This window comes from Cheilinus undulatus, linkage group 17 (genome assembly GCF_018320785.1).
Source record: "Cheilinus undulatus linkage group 17, ASM1832078v1, whole genome shotgun sequence".
Taxonomy (NCBI): domain Eukaryota; kingdom Metazoa; phylum Chordata; class Actinopteri; order Labriformes; family Labridae; genus Cheilinus; species Cheilinus undulatus.
The window spans coordinates 20870727-20886015 of NC_054881.1; the positions used below are offsets into that span (position 1 = coordinate 20870727).

The 15289-nt window shown below is 39.6% G+C and overlaps 1 protein-coding gene and 1 long non-coding RNA gene across 3 annotated transcripts; both read left to right on the forward strand.

Moving 5' to 3' along the window:
• Positions 1-4722: 4722 nt before the first annotated feature.
• Positions 4723-11549, forward strand: LOC121525263 (eosinophil peroxidase-like). Its single transcript, XM_041811157.1, has 15 exons — positions 4723-4805; positions 6994-7128; positions 7237-7302; positions 7414-7501; positions 7847-8022; positions 8255-8387; positions 8683-8812; positions 8891-9097; positions 9185-9548; positions 9929-10089; positions 10180-10438; positions 10517-10687; positions 10804-11041; positions 11284-11489; positions 11545-11549. Exons 3-15 carry the CDS (start codon positions 7239-7241, stop codon positions 11547-11549), a joined length of 2202 nt encoding a protein of 733 aa, XP_041667091.1. The 5' UTR covers positions 4723-4805; positions 6994-7128; positions 7237-7238.
• A 20-nt stretch (positions 11550-11569) lies between these two features.
• LOC121525556 lies at positions 11570-13704 on the forward strand. Of its 2 annotated transcripts, XR_005993230.1 has the most exons (4): positions 11570-11627; positions 11787-11824; positions 12028-12096; positions 12755-13704. It is a non-coding gene; the product is annotated as an uncharacterized LOC121525556 (long non-coding RNA). The 2 variants fall into 2 exon arrangements; XR_005993229.1 differs by having other exon boundaries at positions 11595-11824.
• The last annotated feature ends 1585 nt before the right edge of the window (positions 13705-15289 follow it).

The window sequence follows — 15289 nt, forward strand, 5'->3', positions numbered from 1 at the left end:
ATTTAATTTTGAGGAAAACATTTTAAACAAGAGGTTTTAGGGTGATTTTTTTATGTTCAGACTCTCTTCAGTTTTCACTGGTTCCTGTCTAAATGGTATTTTGCATTTGTCTGAAAAGAAGGAAACTATTTTTTGAACAAAAGTCAAGATGTGACCTTTTGTTCCTCAAACGTACTTTTTGTGTGGCAAGACTCTTGAAAGCAAGACTTAGAAAACTCTTTCAAGTTTTTGACCCTAAGCTCAGGTCATGTTAGTGCATAAAACTATTTTAAAAGCTGTCAAAGAGACTATATGACCCTTAATGTTTTTGATGTTTCCTCATTTTAATACAGATTTTAGACTTTAGAACATGTTTGAGCTTCTTCAGTTTAAGGTATCTATAAAATGTCACTTCCTGCATGTTGGAAACTTCTTATAACCTAACAAGTCTAGTAACAAGAGATACTTTGACTTTATTGTTTCCAAGTGTGTTATTTCCTGTTCACAGAGAAGGTTAGGCCTGTTCTGTTCAACTCTGTACACTGATTTATTGTCATCATAAATGACATGATGACTCAAAGACAGCTCTGCTTCCTTGACTGAGGGGGATTATACTAACAACAACAAAACTGTGAGGCATTGTTGAGTCATGCAAAAATCCCATATGTTTGTATCCAAAAATACTTTTGAAAATGTTCTAATGGATGTGCACAACTTTTTGCGTAACAGCTAATAGCTGAGTTACCCACATGCAGCAGCAGGCTCCTGTCAAATACTTAAAACTAGAGGCAGCCTTATTCAAAGAAAGAAAAAAAAAACAGTGCAGAGATGTGATTGCTTGCTGAAGTCTGGCATTGAGTAATGTTTCTGCCATGTTTCAGCTAATTTCTGCTTTTTTGACTTCCTTCACAGAGAACTGGGCAGGAGTGGTGCAACTTCCCTGAGCATGATACAAGCCAAATCATTTTCTGTTTGAAAGACAACCTCACATTTTGTTAACTACAGACAAACTTGACTTTGAGCTGAAATAGAAGATAAACAGAAAATTCCATTTTCAGTAGAAAATAAATTTAACATTTTTTCTGCAAGGAAATAATCACAATAGTCTTTAAATCTTTTTAAAGGTAGATTGAAGGCATTGGAGGATGATGCTTCGAGTTGTAGATGTTTTGACCAATGACTTTGTGCTCTGTGATTTGGGATTGGTTAGATCTGTGTTTATAACTGTTATATTTCATGTCTGTAACTCTGTTCATTGTGCTGCTGCCTTTCTTGGCCAGGACAATCTTGTAAAGGAGATTATTGATCTCAATGAGGTTTTGCTAGTAAAATAAAACAGATAAATAAAACAGATATAATAGAAATATGTGTTTTAATTAACAAACCTTTTTTATTCTAAAATTAAACAGTGCAGAGGTTTTATTTTGTTGCAGACACGCACCAGTACAATGCTAGAGTATTGCTATCAACTAGGGTTGTCCCGATCAGCATTTTTGGCCTCCAATCCTGATCCGGTCTTTTAATTTTGAATATCAGCCGATACTGAGTCCTGATCTGATACTCATAATGACCTAGATTACAGTTTCAATTGTTACTACTAGACATCTCAAACTTATTCCATTTAACTCAGTACAGCCAATACTGTTGTAAAAAAAATAAAATCACATTTCTGCTCAGAATGGTGTAATAGCTGTTTCACTGTAATTATCTGTCAAAAAATAAATTTACATATTCACTTAGTGCAGTGTTTATTATTCAATAAGACAATCAAAATCCACTTAAAGTGGTCTGCTGAATGACCTGAGCAGTCAAAAAGTGAATTCAAGTAACCACAGGTTCACTTAGAGGTGGTGTAACAGAGTCAATAGTCACAATAACATATGAATTCAATAAATGAATGTTAAATATTATAATATCACTTAAAAGTTAACTTGACTCTATTAGTCACAACAAAAAAACTGAACCAAAGAATGAATTAAAAACATCCCAACTCCACTTTATAGTGGTGTAAACAGTTTAACTTGAATAGGATCAAAAACAGATGAATCACACAGATTCAAAACAACAATCCTTTTTAAAATGTGGCAGCTTATTCTGAGATGTAAACCAAAACATTAACACTGGAATAAAACCCAAATACAAGGCACTCTTGTAATTACAGTGCAATTTCTAAAGTGCAACCAGAGCTACTACATCACTTCCCCTCCCTTTTCTTCCCTCAGATGCTCAGCAGTGACATGGGGCAAACATCAGAGCTGCAGTGAAGTTGCTTTTCTCTAGTATGCTGTCGCGTACTTTGTTGTACAGCTCCAGTAAATCAGTGTCACTAATGTAATGTAGAGACGGCAGGGCACAGCATGGGTCCAAATTCTCCACCACGGAGACGGGCTGGTTGACCAAAGTGATGAATTCGACCACTTTTTCTGTTATCCTCTTTGCCTTATCGCTCCCTCGAGGGTACTTGTCTGTTCTTTTAAAATCCAGAATGTGTTGCTTCGGTGAAGCTGCATGTTGCTCTTGTAAAGTCGCTGTTTTATGTTGCATGTTTTGATCGGAGATGACGGATCAAATTTGTAGTTTTAAACGCAGCTCTGCTGCTGCCACTCCGTGAAACGGTCGTGTTACAGATGCTGCATGTGGTCGTTGGATTGTTTTCGCTCTCAAGTTTTAAGTTTTTCCACACCGCTGACATTTTTAGCACATGAAAGCTAATATGCTACCGCTGCTCTGTTGTTACTGGCGCATTTACGACCTGTCGTAAATTATGCTCCATTTACGGCAACTGACGTAGAGATCGGCTGGGCTGATCGGATCAAATTGCCGATCGCCGATCAATTAAAATGCTTTGGATCGGCCCCGATCCGATACATGTGATCGGGATCGGGACATCTTTACTATCAACCAATGTCAGCCCTGTTGAGAAACATCAGGCCATCAATAAATGATAAATATGATTTAATGTTACAGTGTCATTTAGTACGTCGCTTTGGACAAACATTCAAAAAAAGTACAACACAAGCAAAGATCTAGACAAGAAAAAACAACATCAGTAAGTGCCATAAAGTGCTTCAAGTCCATTTGGATGTAGGTGCTGCCATGCAGTGTTAATGCAATGCACATGGTGTATAAAAGATTTTTTCAATAAACATCAGCAATGAAAAAAAAACAATAATCAATGGGAGACCTCTCATCATCACCATCAATGAGGACATAATGACCAAAATACCAAGTGCAGGGTCCCCACAAAGAGCTGGGCAAATCTCCAGAAGTAGAGCAGGACAGCGCGAGCCAACTGTAGTTGGGAGACTCATTCAACCACTGGGGACAACAGTGGAGGAGAGTCTAGCTAAGTGCATTGTGTTCTCTAAAGAGCTGGGTCTTAAGCTTTCTCATGAAAATAGATAGGGACCCTGCAGATCAAATGGAGTTGAGTAATTCATTCCACTATCAAGGGACAACAGAAGAGAAGAGTCAAGCTATTGACTTAGAGCCCTGATGTGCTGGAAGTACCAGACGCCTTTTGCTGGCGGGTGAGAAGGAGTGTAGACCTGGATGAGGGATTCCAGGTTAACAGGAGCCATTTTAGTTACTGCTTTGTAAGCTATGATTAGAGTTTTGAATTTGATGCGAGCTGCATCATGGAAGCGTGTGTAGAGAGATGGAAAGAGGAGTGACATGAGCTGTCTGGGGTTGGTTGAAGACCAGACGTGCTGCTGCCTTCTGGATCATCTGCAGAGGTCTGAACGTGCATGCAGGGAAACATGCCAGTAATGAGTGGATTTTATTTACAAACACTTTAGTAATGCATTACTGCGATTCAGACCTTTTCCCATGATCTCTTGAACAGCTTTATTTCCCTGACTTACCTGGTGATGTCAGGAACCAGGCTATGTCACTGTCCCCTTGACCAGGATCTCATCAACAGGCCCTGAATCTGACTGTCTCGGTTGTTTCGTTTCCTATAATCTGCACTCAAATTTTTGTAAACACTTCAAGTATTTCACCATTCTGTTTTCCCCCTGTCTAGAGATGAAGGTGATTCATATTTCATATTTTGTCGAGCTTGTAACTGCCTGGAAGTAAATATCAGCCTTATGTACCAATTTGTTTTTGGAGTTTTAGGCTAGATGTAATTAGATTTGTGTAAGTCTGTTCTAATTCATCCTCCTTCCATAAGTTATAAATTGTGTTCTTAGAACTAACGTTTGTTAAAACTTTAAAGTGTGTTTTAAGGACTAAAGTTTTAGGTCTGAATAGTTCTTTTAGTATATTTTTGTGGGCTTCCCATGCAACACACTATTGATGCAAAAATAAGTAATACCAACAGCTAATCTTTATATTTTTAAAAGCATAGGAAGCATTACTTTACATTAATTGATCCTGTCCAATAATCATTGTGCAGCACTATTTCTTTTATTTACTCTTACCATGGGGGAAGGAGAGTGCATGAACTATTTCAGAGAGAGAGAGGAAGATGCTCTGTTCTGGTGTAACCCAGCCTACCTGTTAAGTGTGAAATGATGCATCTATAAATTACTTCCAGCACCCCTGTAATAAACATCCTTATTGTTTTAAATCTTTCTTTAGACTCAACCACCATTGGATGTGCTGCAACACCTGCCTGTGCGTGCCAGCAAGTGGCTCTATGTGGTTCTTAAACTCCTGTCAGTAATACCGCAGGACATTTTTTGGAAAGTTTAACAGTAATGAATACTGGATACCATGCTCCATCTCTCCAGGTATCCCCCCAGCTGCCCCCTCCATGATGCACGTGGTCACCCCCAGTGTCTGGACCAGCCCACTGGGTCCTGGGCACCCAGTATACGGTGAGCTGGATCATTACTTGAGAGATCAGGCAACTCTTGAAATCACATAATGATCATTTCTTAGTGTGCATGAAAACATACTTACTTTAATACTGGAATTACTGTTTCAGAAAAGAGAAGCATACAAACCAACAAATAACCAAATGGGTTTACTTTTACTGGGGTATCTCTCCTTTTTTCAGCTTGAAATACATCAATAGAAATGTCTTACATGCAGGCCATTTCTTCAATTTTTTTTATTTTAATTAACAATAATAATAATAATAATAATAATAATAATATCTTGAATTTATATAGCGCCTTTCAAGAAACCCAAGGACGCTTTACAGGAACACATAGACATGGACAAACGATGTTAGGGGTAGGATGGGTGTAAGGGGTGGTTAATTGTTAAACTCTCCAATAATATGAGTCTTTTCCATTTCATATACTTCCTCTAAAATTTTCAGCAAGCTTGTCATGGTGACTGCTTTCTTTCAAACAAGACTTTAACCAGACTGAAAACTGCAAAGTTTTTAGGTAAATCATACCCTAGATTTGCTTCATCCGTGCATCTTTTGACACATTTCCCAGTTTTGCAGTCAAGGAGGTTTTAATAGGACAGAAGTCATCATATCCCGGACAAATTTGTGATTTGTATTCATGTTCAGATGCAAGAGAAATGCACCATTTGAGTCTTAATAGTGTCTCTGGAAATATCAATGTAATTTTAAGTCGTGTTGATTTTTCGACTAAAACTATAACTAATTATTGTTGACAACCTTTCTTTCCCTGTGAAAAACTAGGCTAAGACTAACCAAAAATAGATTTTTGATGACTAAAGCTGACTAAAAGTGAGTTTTGTTCTCGTAAAGATGACTAAAACTAGAATCAAATGGAATTTAATTGTAGTCCCACATTCAAAATACGTGATATTTCACCTCTGTGGGTAAATCTGTCAAAAAAACAAAGCATTTTTATCCCTTTTGCCTCTCAGCTTTAGAAAGCAGGGACCCCAGGTTTGGCAGGCCGCACAGAACACACTACCATCATTTGGTACCAGATTCAGGCAAGAGAATCGATGCTTGGACTTAAAGTTAAGCTTAAAATGTGACGACTTTTTATGGGCTAAAACAAGGCTAACATGTTTTTGAGTTTTTGTTAACTAAAACTAGAGGTACTGAAAGATTTGAGCACTTTGTGCTGAAGTTGGATTGATGGCATCTGGAAGTTTCCTTCTACATCTATCAACAAGTCCAAGGCCTGAAATGTAAACACAGTGGTGCTGTGAGTTTCTGTTCCAAAATCAAAGCTAGACCATTTGTTTTCCTGTAGTGTTAATGTTCTGCCTTTATTTTGAATGTATTCTGAATTTTTCTGCTATCATATTTGTCTTTAAAAAACAACATGACCAGTGATGCAGTAATCTCCTTTGCGTGCTAGTCACTGAGGAATACATTTCATGGACTGATGAACTTGTCAAACCACTCTGCCTTGTTTGTTATTAGTGACCATTTTACGTTCCAGAGAAAAGCTATTGTGTACATTTACAGCAGCTGCACCCAAAGACAAACTTACAGTTTCAAGGCACGATTGAATTTCTTGTCTTAAATTTTTCCTTATTGCTCTGCTGTTGTTCAGAAACTCTGCCCATTTTTTTATTTCCCTGAGGTAAATTTAATGAGGCACTGACTGGAACTCCAGAACTCATTTTAAAACTGGTAAACTCTTTTTTAAACATTGACTGCTCAGTATTCAATCACTATCACAATGAGGAGATGTCAATACCTTCCTCTTTTTAAAGAAGACTCTAGATCTTCAGTTTCTGTGTGGTAATACTGAAGGTCAGGAGCCACAACATGTCAACATCAGTAAACAAGTGAAAAAAAAGAACAAGAAAATGTCATAATTGTCTCATCCTTGAACTCTCAGTATTAAAGAGGTACAAAATATCTTGAATTTTCTTTAATGCTCCTTTAACCCATCAGAATATATTTCATATTTAAATGGCTTTTTACTGAAATAACAGGGGAAAAAATTAGCAATGATTACATTTTAATATTTGAGAGGTTACCATCAATTTATGGTTGCTTTGGCATGTTGCTCAATGCTTTATCTACAGTACTCTAGGTTACATTTTCTTTGGGCATTTTCTTTCACTTTCTTTGGTTGTTAATAACAAGTGATAACACCTGTTCTTTACTGACAGTACCTTCACCTGGACACCTCTCTGGGCGAGGCCTCACGGCCTCAGACAGAATAAAAGGAGCAACGGGGTGAGACACAGCATCACTGACACCTGATCTCTGAAAGCATCTAAAATCTTCACAGCTTTGACACACAGGTAACAAGATAATTTGATATTTTTATGTTATATGGTCCTTAAAGATGTATATTTATGTCAGTCTTTTTGCACTTGGTTCATCTTTTTACATCTCTTTTTTTGTTTTAGAGATGCATCTCTCTGTTCTCTTTGTGCTGGGCGTCTCCCTGGTGCACGTTTACTCCAAACCAGCAGGTACATCTTTAGGAACAATTTTCATGTTTATCTAAATTTGTGCCAGATTGTTTCACAGCACTGGCCTGGTTTATTCTGTCACATTTATGGAGTGTTTATCCTTTTTTGCAGGACAATATTTCAGCAGTAGTCTGGTTCAGCAGTGTTTTGAGGATGCAAAGACATTGGTGGATAATGCATACAAGTACTCCAGAGAAGAGTGAGTTTCCCTTGTTATGTATGTTTGTGTTTGAAAGATGGACAAATGCATTGAAGGATAGTTTTCCCAGAGATTCCTTAATATGAAAGTCAGAGTATGTCTGTGAGTTTTGTAAAGAAAGACAGTGATTTGTATTGTATGCAGCATAAAATATGAATTCAAAATTAGAAATCAGGAGATTCTGTTACAATATGAACACAACTTAGCAAAGCATAAAGGGAGAATATTCAGGGTAGAAATGTACTAAAATGTTGTCATTTATTAATGTAAATCTGTAGCTTACTGGTTGAAAGAGAAATTTCAAATACTTTCTGTTTTTTAATTGTGTGACTTTTTCTCCTTCAGGAGTCTGAGACGAGTCCGCAAGGAAATTGTGCATCCCCAAGATGCCCTCCGCCTCCTCAAGCAGCCTTGCGCTGGCACTCGAATGGCTGTGAGATCTGCAGACTACATGGCACAGACCCTCCGTCTGCTGCATGAGAGGTCACCACACATTCACAAACGCTCCCTCAACGCAACAGGTAAGACACGCAGCAACCAAACAAAGACAGCGCAGAAAACCACAGTCACTATAAAGTTTTTTGTGACAACCTTGCCCCATTCTTGGTTCAGGCTCAGAGGTGTAGGGCTTCTGGTGTCATAATGTGGTCAATGCGATCACTTCAAAGTAATGTTAAGGACTAGACAAAGAAAGTTGTCAGACATGCGTGTGCATTGTTAGTCCTTGAAAGATGTCTTTTGTGTTTTTTGTAGATTTGCTCACAAAAGAAGACCTGAAGAAGCTAGTTGAAATAACCGGATGTGCAGCTCGGGTCACTTTTCCAGAGTGTCGCACCACACCAAACATTAACAAGTATCGCACAGCCACCAGCGTCTGCAACAACGTGTAAGAGAAAGAGATATTTTTATTTTAATAGAATTGCTCCTGTATTCTAACTTCTATAAAGCTATTTGATATATGAAACACTTTAATTTTTTTACATACCTCAGGTTTAAAGTACATTTTAGTGCTACACATCATCTACACTATCAACTTTTTGTCTCGTAGCCTTTCAAAACAGCAATGTGTTGTATATATGTAGAGAGAAAATGTATGTATAGTTTCCCAAGCTGAAATTGGGGTTTGATTTTGTTTTCTCAAGCTGCATTTCTAAACTTTGTCATCTCTTACTTGCTTTTAGGAAAAACCCTCGCTGGGGAGCTTCCAACACCCCCTTCAACCGCTGGCTTCCTGCTGAATATGATGATGGCATCTCCGAACCGAAGGCCTGGAACCCAAACAGAACCTTCAACAACTTCATGCTCCCACTGGTACGGCCCATAAATCCCTCACATTTGCTTTAGCTAACATAATTATTCAAAATTAAAACATTTCTTTCCTTTCTTCAGGTGCGACAGGTGTCAAATAACATCCTAGCCACAACAGATGCCGGTGTGGTCAGTGATGGAGAATTCTCTCACATGGTGACCTTGTTTGGGCAGTGGAACGACCACGATGTCACCTTCACACCATTCTCCCCGAGCATCGTCTCCTTCAGCAACGGGATCAACTGTGAAGAAAGCTGCGAGAAAACTGAGCCATGCATCCCCATCCCGGTTGGTGTGACAGATCAAATCTCAATATATTGTGTTGCTTTCCTCTAAAGATTATACCTGTAACCTTTGACTCACTGCAATGTACAGATCCCTCCTGGTGACCCCCGCCTGCCCACCGGTCCAGAAAGCTGTTTCCCTTCCTTCCGATCCGCCCCAGTTTGTGGAACAGGATTCTCGGCATACAACTTTGGTGGAGAACCTGAAAAGAGGGAGCAGATCAACGCTCTGACAGCCTTCCTGGATCTCGGCCAGGTGTACGGCTCTGAGGAGAGTCTCGCCTTGAATCTTCGCAACCTGAGCAGTGATGATGGCCTGCTGCGCGTGAACACAGAGTTCAGAGATAATGGGCGTGAGCTGCTGCCATTCCACTCGATGGAAATGAACATGTGCGCTACTCGCAAAAGAGTCACCAATGACTCCAACGCCAGAGAGGTGCCCTGTTTTATTGCAGGTAAAGCATCATGCAACTGCACTTAGTTATAAAGAGTTATAGATATGTTCAATGCTTCTTAGACCAGTATTAAGCAGTCAGAGTACTAATAAGAATTTTGAGTGCCTAAATAAAAAGAAAACAATTAAAAAAACTATAATGAAATGACCTGGTATGTTATAAAGAATCACTTATATCTGGCTTATAATCTTTAGATATAGTCAGTTTGAAGGGTATTTTTGTATTTGTGATGGGTCAGGGCTCATGTTTTGGTTCATGTAGTTGCACAATGAATATGTCAGAGAGGAGATAAAAGGCAATCTTGAACACAGAATTGATGCTGAAGATGTGAATCAGAAACAGAAATGATCTTTGATTAACTGTTTAAATCTGCCTGTTAGGTGACGTCCGTGCTAATGAGAACATCGCTCTGGCTTCCCTTCACACACTGTTCATGCGAGAGCATAACCGCCTGGCTGGTCAGCTGAAGAGCTTAAACCCACACTGGGACAGCGAGACCCTCTACCAAGAGGCCCGCAAGATCATGGGTGCCTACACACAGGTAGGTACTCCTGAGAGTCATTATCTGTTTGAGGGTGTCATACACCCTTCTGTCTTTGACTGAGGATACCAAGGTCTTTCTCTCTCTCAGGTGTTTGTGTTCAGGGACTACCTGCCTCACATTGTAGGCGACCAAGCAATGCATACTCTGCTTGGTAGCTACCCTGGCTACGATCCCAATGTTGACCCCAGCATCGCCAACGTCTTTGCAACAGCAGCTTACCGCTTTGCCCACGTGGCCGTCCAGCCACTTCTGTCTCGTCTCGATGCAGATTACGGGGAGCACCCTCAGTTCCCCAGCGTCCCCCTGTTTGAAGCCTTCTTCACCCCCTGGAGAGTTATCTTTGAGGGTGAGTTATCCAAAGAAAAGTTTCCAAGTCATTACTGTAAATTGTCACCCTAATTTTATTTCCTGTCTTTACCTCCAGGTGGTATTGACCCCCTGCTCCGTGGTTTGGTTGGCCACCCTGCTAAACTGAACACTCAGGATCACATGATGGTGGACGCCCTAAGAGAAAGGTTGTTCCAGTTTGTGCAGCATCTGGCTCTGGACCTGGGCTCTCTCAACATGGAAAGAGGACGCGACCATGGCCTGCCTGGTATCTCTCGCTCTCTCTGAGTGCTCTGCTTTTTGAATTTTGAATTTTAAAGCTCTTCTTTCAGTCCTCAACCACGCTGCTTTTTCTTTTCTTTTTTTTTTTTTTAACTCTTGAAGGCTACAATGCGTGGCGCCGATTCTGTGGCCTGTCTGCACCCAGTAACCAGGAAGAGCTTGCTCAGGTCCTGAACAACACTGACCTGGCCAGAAGGCTGCTGCAGCTCTATGGTACACCTGAAAACATTGATATCTGGCTGGGTGGCGTGGCAGAGCCGTTTGTGGAGGGTGGCCGTGTTGGACCTCTGTTTGCCTGCCTCATTGCACAACAGTTCAAGAAGATCCGCCAAGGTGACAGGTTAGTATACATGTATTGGAAACATGGTCTTTGAAGCACTGGTCAACTGACTTTGACTAGTTCTGCCCAATACAACATCATGCTGTAAAATAAAATTCAGTTCTGTTCAAAAAGTGAACACATTTTGACTGAGGTGTTAAATAAATGCTAGCTGCACACTAAAACACAACCTCAAAAATAAATGCATTTCTAATAAAGCCTCACTATGTTTTCTTTGTCCCTGCTCCTCTTGTTTGAATCAGACTTTGGTACGAGAATCCCGACGTTTTCACCGCACGTCAGAGAAGAGCTCTGTCCAGGGCTTCATTATCAGGGATCATTTGTGACAACACTGGAATCACATCCATTACCCAGGACCCGTTCAGTTTGATTACACGCAGGAACCGACTTGTTAGCTGTTCCAAAATTAAGACACTGAACCTGTTGGCCTGGAGGGAGAGGTGTTCAGGTGAAACAGCACAGCACCAGACTCTTTGCAACACTGGAATCACATCCATTCTCAGTGTGATTACACAGAGGAACCCACTTGTTAGCTGTTCCAGCATTACGAGACTGGACCTGTCGGCCTGGAGGGAGGGGTGTTCAGGTGAAACAGCACAGCACCAGACTCTTTGACCTCAGGGCAGGGGGGGCGGCACCATTTTCACAATCATTTGTCACCCACTGTTTAACCTCGTGTGTTTTATTTCTTCTCTAACCCACTTGTACGGAAACCGTTCTTCATGTGTGGTGTTTAATCTTGCAGACTCGGGTGGTAGCTGTAATGAAGTCAGTGCAGCAAAGGTCGGTTTTAAATACTAACAGTAGTTTCACATTTTAAGAGCACAATGTAGCCACACTTTCTGAAAAAAGTGCACATTTAAATCACGAAACACCCTTTGAACTTAACATTTTGTAGCCCCGGTGAAAGTGGTGTTGTAAAACAAGAACATTGTTGGAAAAACTTATTTGTACAGGTTTTAACTTGACCTTTTCTAAATGAACAGACTGTGATGGACTCGGAATCCGCGGACCAAGAGGACCAAGAGGTCCTCCAGGCCCTCAAGGACAACAAGGTACTTATTTTAAAGATTGCTTTCATACCTCTTTATTCATTTTCTACTGTATCTTCTCAAATGCTCACTGTTTTTAACAATATTCTGCTTTAGTATATCTTCTCTATATCTATATCTAATATCTAATCCTCTTCCTTACCCCTAAACTCTATCTAAAGATAGATTATTTCTATTATATTTAATTTTGGTGCCCACTATCACTGCTGTTAGGTAGGTGTCAGTAGCAGTAATATGTTATGATACACTTTGTTGTCCCCTTAGGGAAATTTGTCTGCATATTATAACATATAAGAACAATAGCATCAACAATCCACATGTACACAGTGTTGCACATGCCAGTGAAAGATGCAACCAATAAATGAAGTGTATTACAAGGACTTGTATGGTAAGATTTTCATAGAAATGAAACCTGGTGATAATTACAATGAGTAAAAGATAAAATAAAGATGAAATATAAAACAGTAAAATATAGAAAACAGAGATCACCATGATGTTGGATGCTTCATAAACATCAAAGTTCTTGACAAGTGAAACATTGAAATGTTTATGATTAAAGCTGATCCAAAGACAATAATGTGAGACCATAATGTCAGTAAAAACCATATACCATGATTTTAAACAGATTGTTTAATGAATCTGAACTTGTGTATCTCTGCAGGTTGAGTAGGACCCCCAGGGCCCAGAGGTCCCCCTGGACCAACATCACTCAACCTTAATGCTTCACAGCCAAAATCTGCCTTCTCTGTTCTCCTGGGCAAGTACATCTCCACCTCAGACAGAATCATCCATTTCCATCAAATCATCTACAACGAACAGAACCATTACAGCCCAGAGTCTGGTATGTTTACATGTGTCATCCCCGGTGTCTACCAGTTCAGCTTTGTCTGCATATCCTACAACGGCGTAGTGAGCATGACCTGTGGCGTAACAACAGGGTGGTACTGAACAGTTACCACACTTATCAGGGAGGTCGCCATTTGGCATCAGGGGACACGGTGATGCTGTTGAAGGCGGGAGACAGAGTGTGGGTGGAGGCCATAGATGGGAGCAGCAGCTTGAGCAGCAAAAGCTACCTGTCTGGACACCTGGTCTTCACTGTGTGACGCTAACACTTTATCTCCAGGCTTAAACTTCTAATACACCGGTGTTCTGTCTGCTTTGGAATCTCTTTTCATGACTTCACCTTTTTGTACTAAAATACACGCACAAAAATCAGCTTTTATTGAATATCTTATAATTTCATGTATTATTTTTTTCTTTTTGGTCTATGAGGCAGACATGGGCACAACCCACAAACTCATGTTTATGTACATGTTTTTATCCTTATGGAAACAAACAAATTTTATTTTTAATTCATCAAGCGACCTTATGAACATGAAATATGATTGCAGGAAATCTATATTATTCTGTTACAGCATGTAGTCTTTCATCAGTGCCAAATTTATATGATGGAATTTGCTGGTGTTATAAGAGATAATTTTATGCACTGATGAAATCAAGCATGCATTTTTAATGCTGTGTTGTGCTTTGACTGTGAGGCTAATTTTTACTGTAACTTTCATATTTATCTGTATTTTGCATTGAATTAATAAACTGAACTGCATTGAATGTGCTTGTGTTCTATTCTTAATGATAAATCAGGAAGTATTTCATGTATAGTGGTTAGTGGCTATTTTTCTTGGGGGAGGGGGACAAAATAAATTGAGTTTAAATCAAACATAATCAAATGGACACTGATGCACCCTGGGGATGTTATGTACACAGGCAAAAGAAGTTCAGTGCTTGCTGGTTCTCTACTTATCTTTCTTTCTATTTCATCTCAGGTGCCTAAAGCATTACCAAATTACCCAGTTAAACTAAATTGCTAATAATGTAAAACTAAATATACTTGAATAAATAATTAGCAAAAGATATTCTTTAAGTATTGAAAATAAAGAAATCACCCGACAATAATCAACAAAGGTTGCCAACTGATGTAAGCAAACTAAATAAAAACTACAAGTAAATAACTCCTACATCATGGATACTTACTGTATGTAAATCACAGAGGTGGCAAAACAATAAAAAGCAGGTTAGCAAAAGTTGAAAAGCAAAAATTTCTTCATGTCCATGCATCCAAGTAAAAATTTTCTTTTTAATGCAGTACTTAAAGTTTAACTCCCATAAATCAGGATTCCCCAAGAGGATCTGGCTGCAGACGTATATATTACCCACTCACTGTGACAGAAAGGGGCTGGTTTTCACAACAGCAGTATTTTATTATTAAAAATGGAAAATTTACTGAGGGGGATCAATTTGAATTGAACACACCACAAACAAAGGAAACCCCAAAGAGGGTTAGGGTTAGGTGAAGGGGGAGGGGGGTGAAATTAAAAAGAACAAACTACAAACTAGAGAAAAATCCAACAAGGGTAGCACATCACTTCCTGCCCCAACATCAAGTTCACCCCATTGTAGAGGTCATCAACAGGTGAGCCCAAAACGCCCCACTATAGATCTGCAGCCAGCTGCTTCTTGGATTCCCATGCAGATTTGGTCCAAAACAGTGAAAAACTACACATTTTCAGAAATACTGCATCATATATAATCTCTTTTATGCTGTAAAACTAATTTCTTTGTAAGTTTTGTCTTTATATATATCTGTCTATAAGAAATGCAGTCCCAAGCAAAAAAAAAAAAAATCCATTCACTGATAGTTCCTGTATATAGAGCCATCTTTCCATAAATGCCTGATTCATGTCATGATATGACCAGTAAAGGGGGCTGAGGACTGAACCTTGGGGAACGCCTGCTTGGGGGGTGAAGGGGGTGGAGATGGAGGTGGAGACTTTGACTTTTATCTGGCGGTTGTTGAGGAGGCTTGAGATGATGGATTGGGTGGGTGAGGGGAGTCTGAAGTTATTGTCTAGAAGTCTGTAGATGAGTCCGTTATGCCATACTTTGTCGAATGCTTTCTCAATGTCAAAAAATATTGCTATGGTGAGTTGTTTTTTGTTGAAGTTCCGGTAGACGTCTTCTGAGAGTCTGAGTATGTTGTCTGTGGTTGTTCTTCCTTTCCTGAATCCAGCTTGATGTATTGCTAAAAGTCCAAGTGTGTTGATATGATGGGTGAGGCGTGATGTGATGATTCTTTTGAAGAGTTTTTCAGTGTGACTGAGGAGGCTGATGAGGCGGCAGCTGGAGGGGTTGTGGG